At 40.9% G+C, this 14,754-nt stretch overlaps 1 protein-coding gene and 1 long non-coding RNA gene across 3 annotated transcripts; one reads left to right on the top strand and one right to left on the bottom strand.

Moving 5' to 3' along the window:
* The first annotated feature begins 22 nt into the window (after nt 1-22).
* On the top strand, nt 23-10,704 carry LOC137474187 (histamine H3 receptor-like). 2 transcript variants are annotated; one of them, XM_068190531.1, is made up of 4 exons: nt 23-158; nt 4,106-4,449; nt 7,033-7,199; nt 8,922-10,704. In XM_068190531.1, the coding sequence occupies exons 2-4, from the start codon at nt 4,203-4,205 to the stop codon at nt 9,705-9,707; spliced, it is 1,200 nt and encodes a 399-aa protein (XP_068046632.1). In that variant the 5' UTR covers nt 23-158; nt 4,106-4,202; the 3' UTR covers nt 9,708-10,704. The 2 variants fall into 2 exon arrangements, with proteins under 2 accessions (XP_068046632.1, XP_068046642.1); XM_068190541.1 differs by having other exon boundaries at nt 35-158; nt 4,161-4,449.
* On the bottom strand, nt 289-2,480 carry LOC137474192 (uncharacterized). Its single transcript, XR_010999222.1, has 2 exons — nt 2,295-2,480; nt 289-560 (listed from the first exon to the last, which is right to left on the bottom strand). It is a non-coding gene; the product is annotated as an uncharacterized lncRNA (long non-coding RNA).
* Nucleotides 10,705-14,754: the final 4,050 nt, after the last annotated feature.

The following is a 14,754-nucleotide window of genomic DNA, read 5'->3' as shown; positions in this document are numbered from 1 at the left end:
AGCTCTTAACAAACAAAGCAGTTGAATGTCCAGCGCTGAAAGGAGTGAGTAGATGTCTTGGAGGAAGCAATGGAGATTGATCACACTCCATTCCATGTGCCAGACTTTCTTACCATGTGTTGAGTGTTGCAACTCACCCAGAAGGCTTTCATGGATGGGTAAGTGAGAGTCACTGGCTACCTTTTTTTCTCGCCTTTTGTGTAATTTTATTCTTCTTTGTTTATAAATATAATAATGTATGAAATATGGAAAGAGAAATCTGATGCACAGAACAAAGAAGAGCAGTAGTCAATTTAAATAGTTTTTAATCAAATTTGAAATTGGCTGTTATAGTGTTGCCATAACAGAGTACTCCTTTGCAAACACTATTCAAATGCATGGAAGCAGCCTGATTATAGCACAAAAGCTGATGGCTTTGAATAGCTAGAATGTCTTTCTGTTCAGAGGTCTGGAACTGAAGACTCCTCTTGCCAGTTTTCACACTGCTGGAAGATTATCTTTCACCATTCATTCTTGCTATGCTTCCTTGCCTCACATGGATAGTGGTATGGATTGTGAGCCTACTTGCTAAGAGAGGTGCAGCTTCAGGAGGAGGTCACTGGGTCAACACAGCTGCTTTTACTGTCATGAGCTGTGGTGTTGGCACAGATTTTGTAGGGTTTGTTTTTCTGTGATGCTTAAAAAAATCTAAACACACGGAGGAAAAACATTTATAGAATAGCTGGTGTACTAAACATCTGTTAAATAGAGAAACTGAAGATGAGCCCAAGATAGAAATGTATTTGGATTGTCTGCTTTCTATCCCTATGCTTTTAGGATAAAAATTCAGTTTGCATTTTGTGCTTAAAGAATGTATTGTTCATTTTGGAAAAATAACCTACAAAATTATTGACTAGATAAACTGAGTCCACGTTTTGCAGTGCTGGAAAACTCGTTAGTCAGGGGATTTGCCAGGCAGCACAATCTGCAGTGAACTTGAAACAGCATAGCATGGTGAAGTTACTAAAGATCAGTGTTTTTTAGAGTCTGTTTTACACACACAGTGTTCAAACTGTTTTATCATACCACTCCTGTGTATGAGATGAATTCGTTGTTGAAAATTTTTCTTAGTGCTCCCAGGGTAAGTCAAGCACTGGGTTGCTCTGCCCACAGCTTTAAAGCTGTATTGGTCACGGTCAGGGTAGCATCATAAATATTCTCCCTTGTAAATCACAAATCAGATATTTTTCAGGGTTATGGTAAGAGACTTATTCAGCATTTTTTCTTATGCCCCTACTCAAATGGATCTTTCTTGACAAAGGGTTTTCTAACCCAGGTCTCTCTAACCAGTCACTCATCTATTTCACTATTTCATGACCTTGAATTTTCTTCTGTCTTTGCAGATGTTCAGTAGGCCTTCTAAATACAGGGTGACAGTAGCTATATGACTTTGTGGGTTTCAACTCAAACCACACCAGTTTTTTTCTAATCTGACCCTCTCAGATTAAAAAAAAAAAAAAAAAAAAAAAAAAAAAACACAACAAAAACACTCAACAAATAAAAATACATGTTGGAAGAAATTATGTTATCTTTTTTTTTGTTTATTTCTGAAACAAGCATTGAACCCTAATGATTCTCCTAATGTCCATGTCCTTTATTTTCCAAAAGAAATACCACATAGATTTCCCGCTAAGTGCCACGTAGAACTATGATTAAAACTTCACAATTTATTCCCTAATTATAAAAGCAAATGACTACATTCCTCTTGTCCACTAATCCAGTAATTTTATCAAAGAAGAAAACCAAGTTGCTTAGGCATGATTTACCCTTGGTAAGTCCATGCTGACTGTTCCCAGTCCTCTCCCCCAGGTCCTCAGAAACATCTTCTAAAAGGAATCACTTCTTTATTTTCCCAAGGACTAAAGACAATCTGACCTTTTGTCTTTATGGCAGCATTTGAAAATTGTTGCAACATTTGTCTTTCTTCAGTTGTTGGGACTCTCCCTTTATCTCCATGACCATTCTAAGAGGATAGAAAGTGGCCTTGCCTTGCAAAGGTGGTAGCTGGTTTTCTTGATAGCACAGTGGGTTCCATGGACTTTTATGGGTCAAGTCCCCTCAAGTAATCCTGCCTTATTCTCACCTGCTCGTGACAGTTCTTTTCCTGGAACTCATTCACTAAACATGGAGGAAAGGGAGACCTAGTTAATGAGGAATGAAGCTAAGGAAGCACTGGGTACCTCAACCTTATCTGCATCTGTTGTCACTGGATCACTGGTCCCATCCAGCAAACTACCCATATTTTTATTATTCACCATTTTGCTGTTAATGGGGTGGCTCAAGTTCTTCATGTTGTCCTTGATGTCCTTTACAAACATCAACTCTAGGTGAGCTTTTGTTTTCCTAACATCATTCTTATGTTGCCAAGCAACATTTCTAAATATCCCCTTTGTGTTTTCTCCCTCCTTCAAACTCCTTCATGTGGCCTTTCTGCATTGTAGTCTCCAGGGTTAGCCACTGTCATGATACAGCTGCTTGTTTTCTTGAGAACTGGGATGGGCTGTTCTTGTGCATGTAGGTTGCTGTCCTTAGAGGCCTGCAGCTTCCTTGAGCTCCTTGTTTTTGGATCTGCTTCCATGAGATTTCCACTACCACTTTCCTAAATGGAAATCTGCTCACCTGAAGCCCATGGTCTCCACTGCTACTCTCCTTCCTCATCCCCTTTAGGATCTTGAGTTCCACTACCTCATCATCACTACATCCGAGTCTGGCACTGATAACACATCCCCACACAGCCCTCTTTACCACTGAGCAGGTGTTTCAGCTGTGCATCACCCCCATTAGCCCACGCAGGACTTGTGTCTGAAAGTTCCCCCTGACAGCCTCAGGAACCTTGTTCACTGCTAGGACCTGATCTGTTGCACTTCCGGCAGATGCCACGAACGCTAAAGTCCTACATATAAAGCAGGTTCTGTGGTCCAGAAGCTTCCTTGAATTGCTTAAAGAAGACTTCATCACCTCCCTCACCCTGAGCTCTGCAATGTGCTCTCACCATAATGTCACCCATGTCAAGTGTGGCTTGGTGGCTGCACAGGAAGCTCTAGTACCTCCTCTATGCTTCCCAGGCTGCAGCTGTGCTCAAACACCTAAGACAGCTGTGTCTCATTGCCACATTTTGCCATTCCTGAGGTCTCTTCTCTGTCACCCTACACCTTTTGCTTTAATGACTCTTTACAACATAATTCCCTTTGTTCCTCAATATAGTAGCAGAACACGGCATCTTTCCTCCCCACATCTTGCTCACCCTTTCTTGCCTTGTTTCTTGCCCTACATCTTCCCATGCACGTGGCATTATGGCTGCAGTTTGAAATGCTGGTCACTTGGTGTGCCGTGGTGCTGCAGAGTCAGTGAGTGTCACCCACAGCCATGGCCTACCAAATTCTGTGCACTCCCACAAAAATAAATGGAGTTGTGATGAGGAAGGGATATCTTTTCTCACTCCTGAAAAGGCTGAAAGGCTTGGTACTTCATGGAGTAAAAGCTTATCTAGGATTACTTGGGAGGTGCAGGATTAGGTGGGCCACACCATAAGGACCTCCAAAGTCCAAGTATTTGGTTTGTTCTGCTGAGAGCTTCTGGTTAGGGTGAGCTGAAGATGTATTGGTGATGCTTCTGCAGCATGGAACTGTATTACAAAGGCTCTGTAACCAGCAACACTACGAAATATCTCTCTGTTATTAACTGTAAAATTTTAAAAGTGATATAGCAGCAAGTGGAAAAGTGTCTACATTTTACTGTAAGTGAAATACAGTTGTAATAATTTTAATCCTGTTCACCACTGTGGAGGTGAAAATGAAGTATGGCTTTAGCTTCAGCATAATTTGATGTGCAAAACCACTTACACATTGCTAATATGCAAACTGCTTGACTGTAAAAGGAGTTATCTTCAGACAAGCATTTTTGACATTAATACATAAGGGTCCATGTCCAGGAAAAACACTGATTATGAGGTGTCTTTTCTAAGGCCAATAGTTGCATTCAGATCAAGACATGTCAGAGAGCTCAGGTCTTAAATACTTGTGTTCCATTTTTTTGATATTGTGAATCTTTTCTTTTATTGTTTCAGTATTCAGCCCAGCCTGTTAATAGACTTGTCTCAACCTTTTGGATAACTTTGCCAGATACAACTTCCTTCCCAGACTGACCTGACCTGGATAGCCACCATGCACAACAGCACTGCCGAAATTCTGCCCGCGGCTGCGACGCATAACGAGACTTGGCCCACCCAGTCTCCGAGCTCCGAGTTCTCCCTGGGTGTGTTGGTGCTGCTGGCTTTCCTCATGGTGCTGCTGTGTCTGGTGACCATCCTTGGAAACATGCTGGTGATCCTTGCTTTCATTATGGACAGAAACCTCAGGCATTGGAGTAACTATTTCTTTCTGAATCTTGCTGTTTCTGACTTTGCAGTGGGTAAGTCAGAGCTGTGGAGCCATGTGCTAACTGTGTTGTAGGACTCTTAGGAGAAGCACTGGTGTTTATTTTCTGTGTGTTTTCTTCTGAGAGAACTATTTCCTAGCTGTATCTGGGGGAAGGATGGGGAATGTTGGAAGCTGTATGAAGTATTTTAATAGCCCAATATAACTCAAAATATGTTATAATGAGAACTGCATTATTTTTCATATAAATACTTTTAATGTTGCTTCAAAAAAAAAAAAGTGATTATTATATGTGAATTCTTCTTGAAGAGGTTGTTTGCTGCAGTTTATGATTTACCCTTGCCTCTCCCAAATATAAGGTGTTCATCACACACTTCAGAGCAGCTTATATTTGACAGCTATGTGTGATACCTCCAGGTAAATGAATTACTTCTCTACATAGTACTAATGGTTTATGAATGTATTACACTACACCAAGACACTTTATCACCAGGACTTTTTACTGGCTTCAGCTTAACACAGGCAATTGATCCTGATGGGTTGATGGGTTGATTGATACCAGTAACATCCTGCTGGCGTCTCTCATCTATATTCCTAATTGGTCCCCTCTTCCCATAGTGTCACTGCAGAACTCTGGGAGAGTTTGTTGCTGGAACGGCCATGGATCCAGTCCTGGCTGGTGATGCCATGTGAGGTGATGGTGGAGTGAATGCCTTTTGCAGCACTCCTCCATGGCTGAAGCCAGGGAAACAGCCCATGCAGCAGAGAAAGCCTGACAAAACCATAGTCCTGTGGCAGATGTGCCAGCAGATGTCTTGACTTGAGGCTGGCAAGGAGGTACTTCTGCACACAAAGGCTTTCTCTTCAGGTTGGTCACAGAGACCACTATTCACTGAACTGTGAGAAAGGAAATTGTGGCCATGGACCTACTGCACTTCTGAAAATGCCGTCCCCCCAAATGCTATTGCTTTGTCAGTGCTGTGTAGTGAAGTGTATTAGTTTAGCCTTTAAGGTTTTCCTTCATTTATACCATTTATAACATGCATAGCCTTATTCTGGGACTTGCCCCATGGGGGAGAAAACGATGCACAAGATGAAGCCTTTGCTTTCCTGCTAAGGTAGACAATTTGCTGGAGCTGCTATTTCATTGCTCAGGTCTTCTGCAAAAGTCTGTTTCTCCTCATAGTTTAGTCAAGAGAGTTAAATATCTACCTTCTGCATCTGCTCTTTGTGGCTGGTGCCTCATGCAGTCTTAAATCAGCCAAGAGGAAATGATTGCCATCAGTATTAGATTGGCCTATACAGACTTTAAATGTAAGATTTTGTCTCTGATATTGGTCAGGAAATACTTTATTTTCTGAAATTGCTGTGGGTTTTTTTTTTTTTTTAATTTGTTAGCAGTCTAGAATATTTATAGGGATGTGACTTATGTCTTTTGTGTCCACTAATTTGTAAAAGTAAGAATAGCTTCAAATATCAATGCTTAAAACCTGGGGTTTGCCTCTGTATTTACATGTATAGCTAGAAGCAGTCATTACTTTTTGACATGTTGCCAAATACTGATCCCCTTGAAGTTCACGAGAACAGTAGCTGTTATCAGCAACCACGAAAAATGAGTATTTAGTACCAAAATGATGCTGCTTGTATTTAAGGAATATGTTATAATAAGACTTCAGTATTGAAAGTGCTGTGAGCATTTCCCTGTTGATAACAGTCTGTCAGCTCATTGCCCAGAGTTTTGTTGTCAGTGGACCACAACACCTTGGATATGTTTAGTAACTTCTAAAATCTTGATGGACATGTCAAGAAAGGAATAATATGGAGAGTTTTAAATGGATATTGAAGTGGCATATAATTTTCTACTTGTCTCTGGTAGATCAGCATTTTCAGGAATGTAGAATCAGCTATTGCACCGCACTTTTGAAAAAATGTTAGTGTTAAAATGAAGTTGCTCGCTTAAAAATAAAACACATACATGATTTTGTTGGTGAAGTACTTCAGTGGAAGGTCTTTTGGACAAAACACAAATTTAACAAGCCAAAATAGTTCTAGAGTTATTCTCAGGTAGTGAAGAAGCATGAGATTGAAAAATGAGAGTTTAATACTTCTGCTGTGTCTGCTCTATCTCTGGTAGAACACCACATAGACTGCTCAATATATTGTCTTCAGCTTACAAATGCTAACCAATCTTACAGGAATAACTTCCATTGGCAACATCTGCAGATGTGTTGGAGGGAAAATTCTAATACAGATGAAAGAATAGATGAAATAAAATGATGAGGTTAGCTATCAGAATGCAACCACAGTGCATATATGCTGCAGCACTAATTTTATATCTTTAGAGAGTCTAAGTTGTTCTCCAGTAAATCCTTATTTGCTGAATTGCTTTCAGCTTATTCTCAACAATCAGCATACATAAATCACACTAAGATCTAAGACATAGAAAGTCACCATCAGATTTCATGAGAATTTAGGAACTTAACGTATATAAATTACACGTTCACCTTAATAGATTTGTTGATTTTTTTACCAAAATACCAAAACAGTGTGTCTCTCTGCTTGCAGGAGTTTGCCATCCCTATGAACTCTAAGGTGTCTTTGTGGTTGCTTTCCACAGGTGTGTTCTGCATGCCCCTCTACATCCCTTACAGTCTGACAGGAAAATGGGTCTTGGGAAGAGGGATCTGCAAGCTTTGGCTGGTTATGGACTATCTCCTCTGCACAGCTTCAGTATTTAACATCGTTCTTATCAGCTATGACCGTTTCCTATCAGTTACTAAAGCTGTAAGTAACCTGTTTAGAACTTCTCTGTTTTTTTTTTCCTTGGATAGTTATATTTAACAACCTTTGTCATGTTGATGAGTATAAGCCCAAATTTAATGAAGATAATACCCCTCAAAAATATACTGGCATGTGGCGATTATTAGATGTTTTGCAGCCAGATGGGGTGAATATTCTACATCGGCCGTGCTTCACTGCAGAGCCAGTCAACCAGGACTTTTCTCCCAATTTCTGCTGCAAGCTGCGATCCTGTTACTGCCTGAGGAAAAGCAGTCTAGGGGGTAAAAAGGGTAAAGCAGCAGACTGGTAAAAAGGGGGCAGGGAAAGAGGAAATTCAGAGTAAACTGGATTTGGGTTTGGATCTAAAATCAGGCATGAAAGTAAAAGAGAGTGGAGGGCAGTAATAAAAGGACACTGGGGAAGGTGTCTAGACCTGAGATGTGGTGAAAAATGATTCTAGATAACACCAGGAGCAAGAGCAAACAGGCAGAAAGTGGAAAAAAGGGTAGACTGCAATCATTGCCTGTAGATAGGTAGCAATTAACTCCTCTTTGTGTCTGGAGCAGAACCCCAAACTTCAGACACATTCTGTCTCTGCTTTCTGCAGAGAAACCTACACACCTGGTATGAGCTTTATGTCCATGCTAGGGGTGGAGGCCAGCATTTCTCACCAGCCACACTGTTAGCTCAAGTGGCTGGGAATGTCAGAGAGAACTAAAGGTTCCAGCTCTTTTGTGTGTATGAGACTGTCAACAAAACTTCATGCAATAGAATTTCAGTCTTATTTGTGGTAATTAATTTAACTTCCTTTAACTGCCTTCTTATTTTATTTGTTATTTATTTAAGGAAAAAATCTTGGAAACCAAACACCAAAATTTTTGGTGGGTAAGAAACCTTATGCTGGAAAGCCAAAGACTCAGCATTTACAAATTGCAAAATTCAGAGCACCTATACAAATGCAATAAAGATCTATGGACATTTGTATGATATTTCTAGTGACTTTAACTCAAACTTTTGTTATCAATTGGATGTCTAAGCTTGCAGAATTCACATTCTCACATAAGCTTGCAGAATCTCACATTCATCCTGTGAGAGGGATGAAGCAGCATGTGAGCCACATTGTATCTATATGTTCTGCAATATAGTGGAAAATATGTACTGGCCCTGGAGTGGATGTAGAAGGAAGAAAATGGGTGATTTTTTTTAGTTTAATCAGCTAAGGGCTGAAGTGCAGGTGAGATATCTATTCCTTCATCCTTATGAATTGTCTAGCAAGTAATTTTTTTATAGGTTAAATCTATGTAGCACCTTCTCTGTTGAGCACTATGATGCATACAGTTATTTGTGTTTGTAAAACGCTGTAAAAAGCAGTGGAGTTTCCAGTGAGTGGGAGTCATGCTCCCAACAGCTATAAAGTGCTAATTCCTCTGGCACTTCAGACCACAGGTGTCTCAAACAAGGCATACCAAATTACTAGGTACTGATGGATGATCGTGTTTCATCCCCTGGACCTGGACCCTGGTGCAGTAACATTAATTTGTTGAGAGACCACCCTATGCACTGTCCGCGTCCATGAAATTAACGTGCTTAGGTGAGTTTCAGCTGATCAGCACAGCCACATCTCTGTATTACTAAGCACCTCTTGAGTTCATCTCCAGATGCTTCTCTTAATCCCAAAAGGGGTCTCTACAAGTCTGAACTTTTTATGGGTTTTTTCCCTCACAGGTGTCTTACAGAGCCCAGCAGGGAATAACATCCAACCCTGCCATCGAGATGGTGGCCATCTGGGTCTTAGCATTTCTCCTGTACTGCCCAGCCATCCTGTTTTGGGAGCACGTGGCCGGACACAGCACGGTAGCAGTGGATCAGTGCTACGCCGAGTTCTTCAACAGCTGGTACTTCCTCCTGTGTGCTTCCACCCTGGAGTTCTTTGTGCCGCTGCTCTTGGTGACCTACTTCAATGTGCACATCTTCCACAGCATCCAGAGGCGCCAGCGGCGTGGCAGTGTGCAGGACTGTGAACCTCCAAGGAGCAGCAGCATTTCCTGGAGGTTTTGTGGCTTGCTGAGGCCAGGGGCATCATCTCCTTCGTCAGAAGCAGAGGACAGTGTTTCTTCTTCCATGAGACCAAAGAAAGAGTCTTTGCGAACTGACTGCTCATCTCCATCCAGAGACAATTCTGTAATCCCAGAAAAGGACTTTTCTGTTTCCTTCTGTGCAAAGCCCAGATCAAAACTGCAGCAGGACAAGAAAGTAGCGAAGTCTCTTGCCATAATTGTCTGTGTGTTTGCCATTTGCTGGGCCCCATACTCTTTATTAATGATTATCCGTGGGGCCTGCCAGGAAACTTGTGTCCATAACTTGCTGTATGAAGCAACCTTTTGGCTTTTGTGGATCAATTCTTCTTTGAACCCATTTCTTTATCGTCTCTGTCATATGAGGTTTCGAATGGCTTTTCTGAGGATATTATGTCACAAAAAGTTTGCAACATTGAGATCAGGTTCTTTTTAGAAGGAAGAAGAAAAACAAGGTCCAAGAGGAGCTGGATGAGGGATGCAAGTAGCCATTGTTTTAAATTAGATTTAGTCTTTTCCAGGAGATTAAACTAGTTGGAAAATCTAAATAAGCCTTCTGTGAAATGTCCTCCTGCAGACAAATGTGCATGACCAAAGTTTGTGTACTTTTGCCAGCTATTTGAATTGGTCAGTTAAAGGCTATTGCCTCTGTCTGACTTTTCCTAGTAGTCTATCCACATTACCTTGATTGCTGAAAATGTTGTCTTCAATTGCAGTACCTCTTATATTGGTGTTCACAGGTGATACTAGTTAAAATTACAATAAAGTTGTATATTACCCATAGGGCTAATAGTATTCTAAAGTTGATATCTTCTCTGTTCTATTTCTTTTGAACAATTTGCATTCAGAACCTGATGTTTGCCTATATTAAACATCCAGTGAAGTTATGATTTTTTGTTGCCAGGCACATAGCAGGATTACTTCTTTCACTAAAGGTTTTTTGGCCATCAGAAGCAAATAGGAACTACTTTCAAAAACTTGGATGTATGTGTTCTCTGCAGAAGGGCATCACTCACTGATGCATCAGTAGAGAATTCAGGTGTGTAAAGCATTTATGTGGATGTCCAACTATTCTGCAAGAAACTAGCCTTCTTCAGATGTGGTTTTTAGAGATCTTAGGAAGGGAAGTATTTTTTCTTACTCCTTGGGAGGGGAAATCCAATTCTGTTTCTGTTACAAGCCCTCAGCTGGAGGTTGTGATAAATGGGTATATTTCTTACACACTGTGTAAGGCTGTGTTTGTCTTTCTTCATGAGACAAGAAAATGGCTGGCCTGGATGGCTGCCTGTATTATGTGTGGTGAGAACTGAGAGAGCTTGGAGATGATCTTCTTTCAATACACACTTTCCGTACTGTTAAGGACTATTTATTTGCATGGCTCTGGAATTACCAGGTATTAACTTCTTTAATAAATAAACAGGTGTAACTTTAAAATGTAATATTTTCTTTTCATCACATGGTCATCACAAGTGGTTTCATCACAAGTATAAAGCTGGGAAATAAATGGAAGAATGAAAACTAAAGAAATGTGAGAGGTATTTGCTGTCCATTTTATCTTCTGTTTTTTTTTTTTTTGGTGTATATTCATATAATATATTAGTATATTTTACTTAACAGTCTTCTGAATGTTGTTCTAGGCTGAACTACCATTTATTCACAGTTATATGTTTTGCTATACTATATGATAATTTAAACTCTTCTACTTGTACAAATTACACATGTATTCATGTGTAAGAGGCATTGTCTCTCACATATGAGATGAGAACTCTAATATTCAATACAAACTACTTTGAAGAACTGCTTTTTGCATTTGTTATAAGATTTTGGCCAGTGAGTTGGGCTAGTAATTACTTCTAGAAGTCAGCATTTGTGTATCTCCAAAGCGTGTCAGAACACAAAACACAAGAGCCACTACATCCACCTGCTTTCTTTAAGCACAGCATGTACCAGTCTTTCACCTGCAAAGCTTTTGTCATTCTTTTAAAATGCAACTTGTAAAGTCAGTAGTGTTGAACACGTGCAAACAGATCCTTCTGTGTCAGCTTTTAGAGTAAATCTTCCTTACAGTTTATAAGACGTAATTTTTGACTGTGTTAGCAATACAGAGTTAAAGATTTCATTCTAGTTAGCTTATCAAAAAGATATTTTTGACATTTAGCTATTTCCATATGTAGATAAGGACACATAATCTTATATCTATGACGTGTTATTTTTTTTTTTTCTGTTCTTCCTCTTCCTTGCTCACATCTTTTGCTTTCTTCTCATACCAGCCTGGTCTCTGCCACAGCTCTTTGGTACAGGCCACAAGAGCTGAGTGCTGGCATCAACAGAGATTTATTTCTAAGCTGACTGCGGCCTTATGAATTCTGCAGCAGTGCCGGGTGCAAAGCCAAGGAAAGGCAAATTGAGGTTAGTTGATACAAGATATGGAGGAGAGACTTAGGTGCTCTGATGGGCAGAGAAACACCTCATTCGGCCTCCATTTGGGCTGAGTTGACATGTTGGAAGTTGTCAGAATAAACACTCTAATGGGACTGTGCTTCTAGGTGCAAACTTGGTTTTAGAGGCATGGGCAGACATTTCAGTAGTACCTCTGGCTTATTTTTGTCAGCCTTTGCAACTGTACTGGGAAATAAGTTGTGAATCTAGCTGGTCTTATCTCCCTCATTTTTCCTGAGCTATTATTGTTAGTAGGATAGAGTAGTCAGAAGCTGGTGGGAAAGCAAAATAGACTTTGTTTAGGTGAGGGGCTAGATTAGTCTCTTTATTCTTCTGATGCAGATATTATTTCCAACAGAGAAAGGCACAGAATCCTAGCATTGGTGCTATGGTTTGGATTGGAAGGGACCTTTAAGATCATGTGTACCTGGGCGGGGATACCTTCCACTAGACCGGGTTGCTCAAAGCCCCATCCAACTTAGCCTTGAACTTTTACAGGGATGGGGCATCCACAACTTTTCTAGACAACCCGTGTCAGTGCACCACCACCCTTGATTTTCTTCCTAGTATCTAATCTAAACTTGCCCTCTTTCAGTTTAAAGCCATTGCCTCTTGTCCTATCACCACATGCCCTCTCCAGCTCTCTTGTAGCCCCCTTTAGGTACTGGAAGGCTGTTTCAAGGTCTCTCTGGAGCTGAACATCCTTCTGAAGGCTGAACAACCCCAACTCACTTGGCCTGTCTTCATAGGAAAGGTGTTCCAGTTCTTGATCATCTTTGCATCCCTCCTCTGGACCTGTTTCAACAGGTCAATACCCTTCTTATGTTGGGGACCCCAGAGCTGGATACTGAACTCCAGGTGGGGTCTCACAAGATCTCTGCACATTGTACCCCTTACCTTTCATCCAGGATGTGGAAACACTTGGAATTGTCAGGGGAAGGGTTTAGACCAAGAAGACTCTTGCGGACAGTGAGTCCTTGTGGGAATTGCACAAGTAAGCTGCATCACTGACCTAAGGAATGCTTTCATGCTGATGGCATGAGATTCTTCTTACGCCTGCTCTGAGCCCATGGTCAGTGCAGGTCCTGCAAGCCATGGCTTGGGATCCATGCAGATGAAAGGCATCAGTAAGGCTTGATGGTTAGAGGGAAAATCCGATACCACTGTCAGATGCAGATTTCACTTCTTCCTTGGACTGATAGAACCATAAAACAAACCAAAATTCAGATGTGCACCTACGACCAAAATCTAAAGTTCGATAAAATACAGTGCCATGCTTTTTAGGAGGAATTTGTCTGGACCTTGGAGAGGTGGATTTTTAGTTTCATTAGAGAACAACACCTTAGTCCTTCATGAAAAAGATCTTATTTGGGCTTTAACAAAAAGAACTCCTGCAGGACCTGTTGCTGAGAAAGCTAAGAACAATTAAGTCTTACTCTATTTGTGTGAGGGCCTTGTGGGCACCCAATAGGACTTAATTGCCATGACATGACCTCCCTTGGACCTCCACTCCTTGCATCAGCCTTGGGCCCAAGAACATCACTAAACTGGAGTGGTCCTCTCCTGAGATACATGAGTGCTTGTAGGCTGCTCTGAGCACTGTCCTCTGCATTTTTTGAGGCATTAACTGGACTGCTGAAATTGGCCTTGGACCCAGCTCGTCACCTCATGTTTTGTCATGTTTTGCCCCAGCCATACCTGAAGAACTGAAACCATCCACAGCAGCATAGTGTGTGATATCACTCATCTCTCAGAAAGAAATCACACCAGTGGGTCAAAACCCATCTGATCAAGGACTCCCCAGGAGGTTCTCAGATCTACCTGCAAAGGATATCTTGCCTTCTTCCCCCCAAAAAATTCCAGATCCCACTCTTTACATTATTTACCAGTGCTATCCTAATACTTCATCATTTATCAATCTTCCCTTCACTTGTATCATTCAATGCTGCATTCTTTTTCCCTGCAGACTCACCACAATTCTGGTATTTCCTGTATTACCAGGTTTCCCATTTTGCAAGAGGTAGTTCATGTTCCTCCACACTGTTGTAGTGTCTACAGATCTACTCTGGCACATATTTCCCTGTGCCTTGCTCAACAGTCCCCCAGTCATATTGGCACAGCTTTTTCACAAAACATAAAAGACATTTTAAGCCAAGAAACACAAAAAAAAAAAATCCAGAGAATAAAAATCTTTTTTTTTTCCTTTTGTCTTGTTTTCAACTTGCATACATTTATTTCAAACACAATGTTTTAGCAGCAGTGTTAATGAAGTGCATTAGAAACAGCTTTCCTAGTGTAAATAGGGTAAACTGGCATAAAGTGGAGTGGCTGGATTTTTGTGTGGTGAAAGTGGAACAGCATCATGTAATGAGAGAAGATGAAGGTGAAATTCAATTTTTTACTGTGTAAACAGGGAAGTGGAAAAAAGCAGACTATTTTGTATATCACTGGTGATCACTAGGTATTGTCCTCTCAAGACTTTCCCCCTTTCTCCCTTTTATTTTCAGGATCTGGCTACTACACTTCAAGCTGGATCAAACTTTCTTGCCCTCAAAAGCTGGCACAGTGCTCTGATCTTCACTTGTGTGTATACTTGTTCATTTACTTTCTCTCCTTGCTAAACAACTCTGTCCAAAATTTTTATCTTAAATATGCCCAGGTAGGCTTAAATATGCCTGGAAGGGAGGCACTGTGGGTACATCTGCTGGCTTTCCTTACAATAGCTTCTCACAGAATCCTCATTTTGGCATTTTTTTTCCTGTCGCTGTTTCAACCAGCTTGTTCCTGCAGGTGTCACTGGTGTTACACGGTTTTTTTAAACCTTGCAAAGCCGTGGATTTTTCAAAAGGTGCCATTTATGTGCACAATCCTACATGATATGACACCAGCACCTTTCTGCTAAAACTGCCACCAGATCTGCTGTATTACATCTAATATTTACTCTGCTGCAGGAAAGATTAGGGGAAGGGCTTATTACCTTGGCAAAGAAAGGAAGACTTTAGTCACATAGATAATCATAAGTCAGCACAGAACTTCTTCCTGAG

Source organism: Anomalospiza imberbis, chromosome 1, assembly GCF_031753505.1.
Source record: "Anomalospiza imberbis isolate Cuckoo-Finch-1a 21T00152 chromosome 1, ASM3175350v1, whole genome shotgun sequence".
Taxonomy (NCBI): Eukaryota; Metazoa; Chordata; class Aves; order Passeriformes; family Viduidae; genus Anomalospiza; species Anomalospiza imberbis.
Note: the sequence above shows the minus strand (reverse complement) of the source record. Positions and strands in the feature narration are given on the sequence as shown.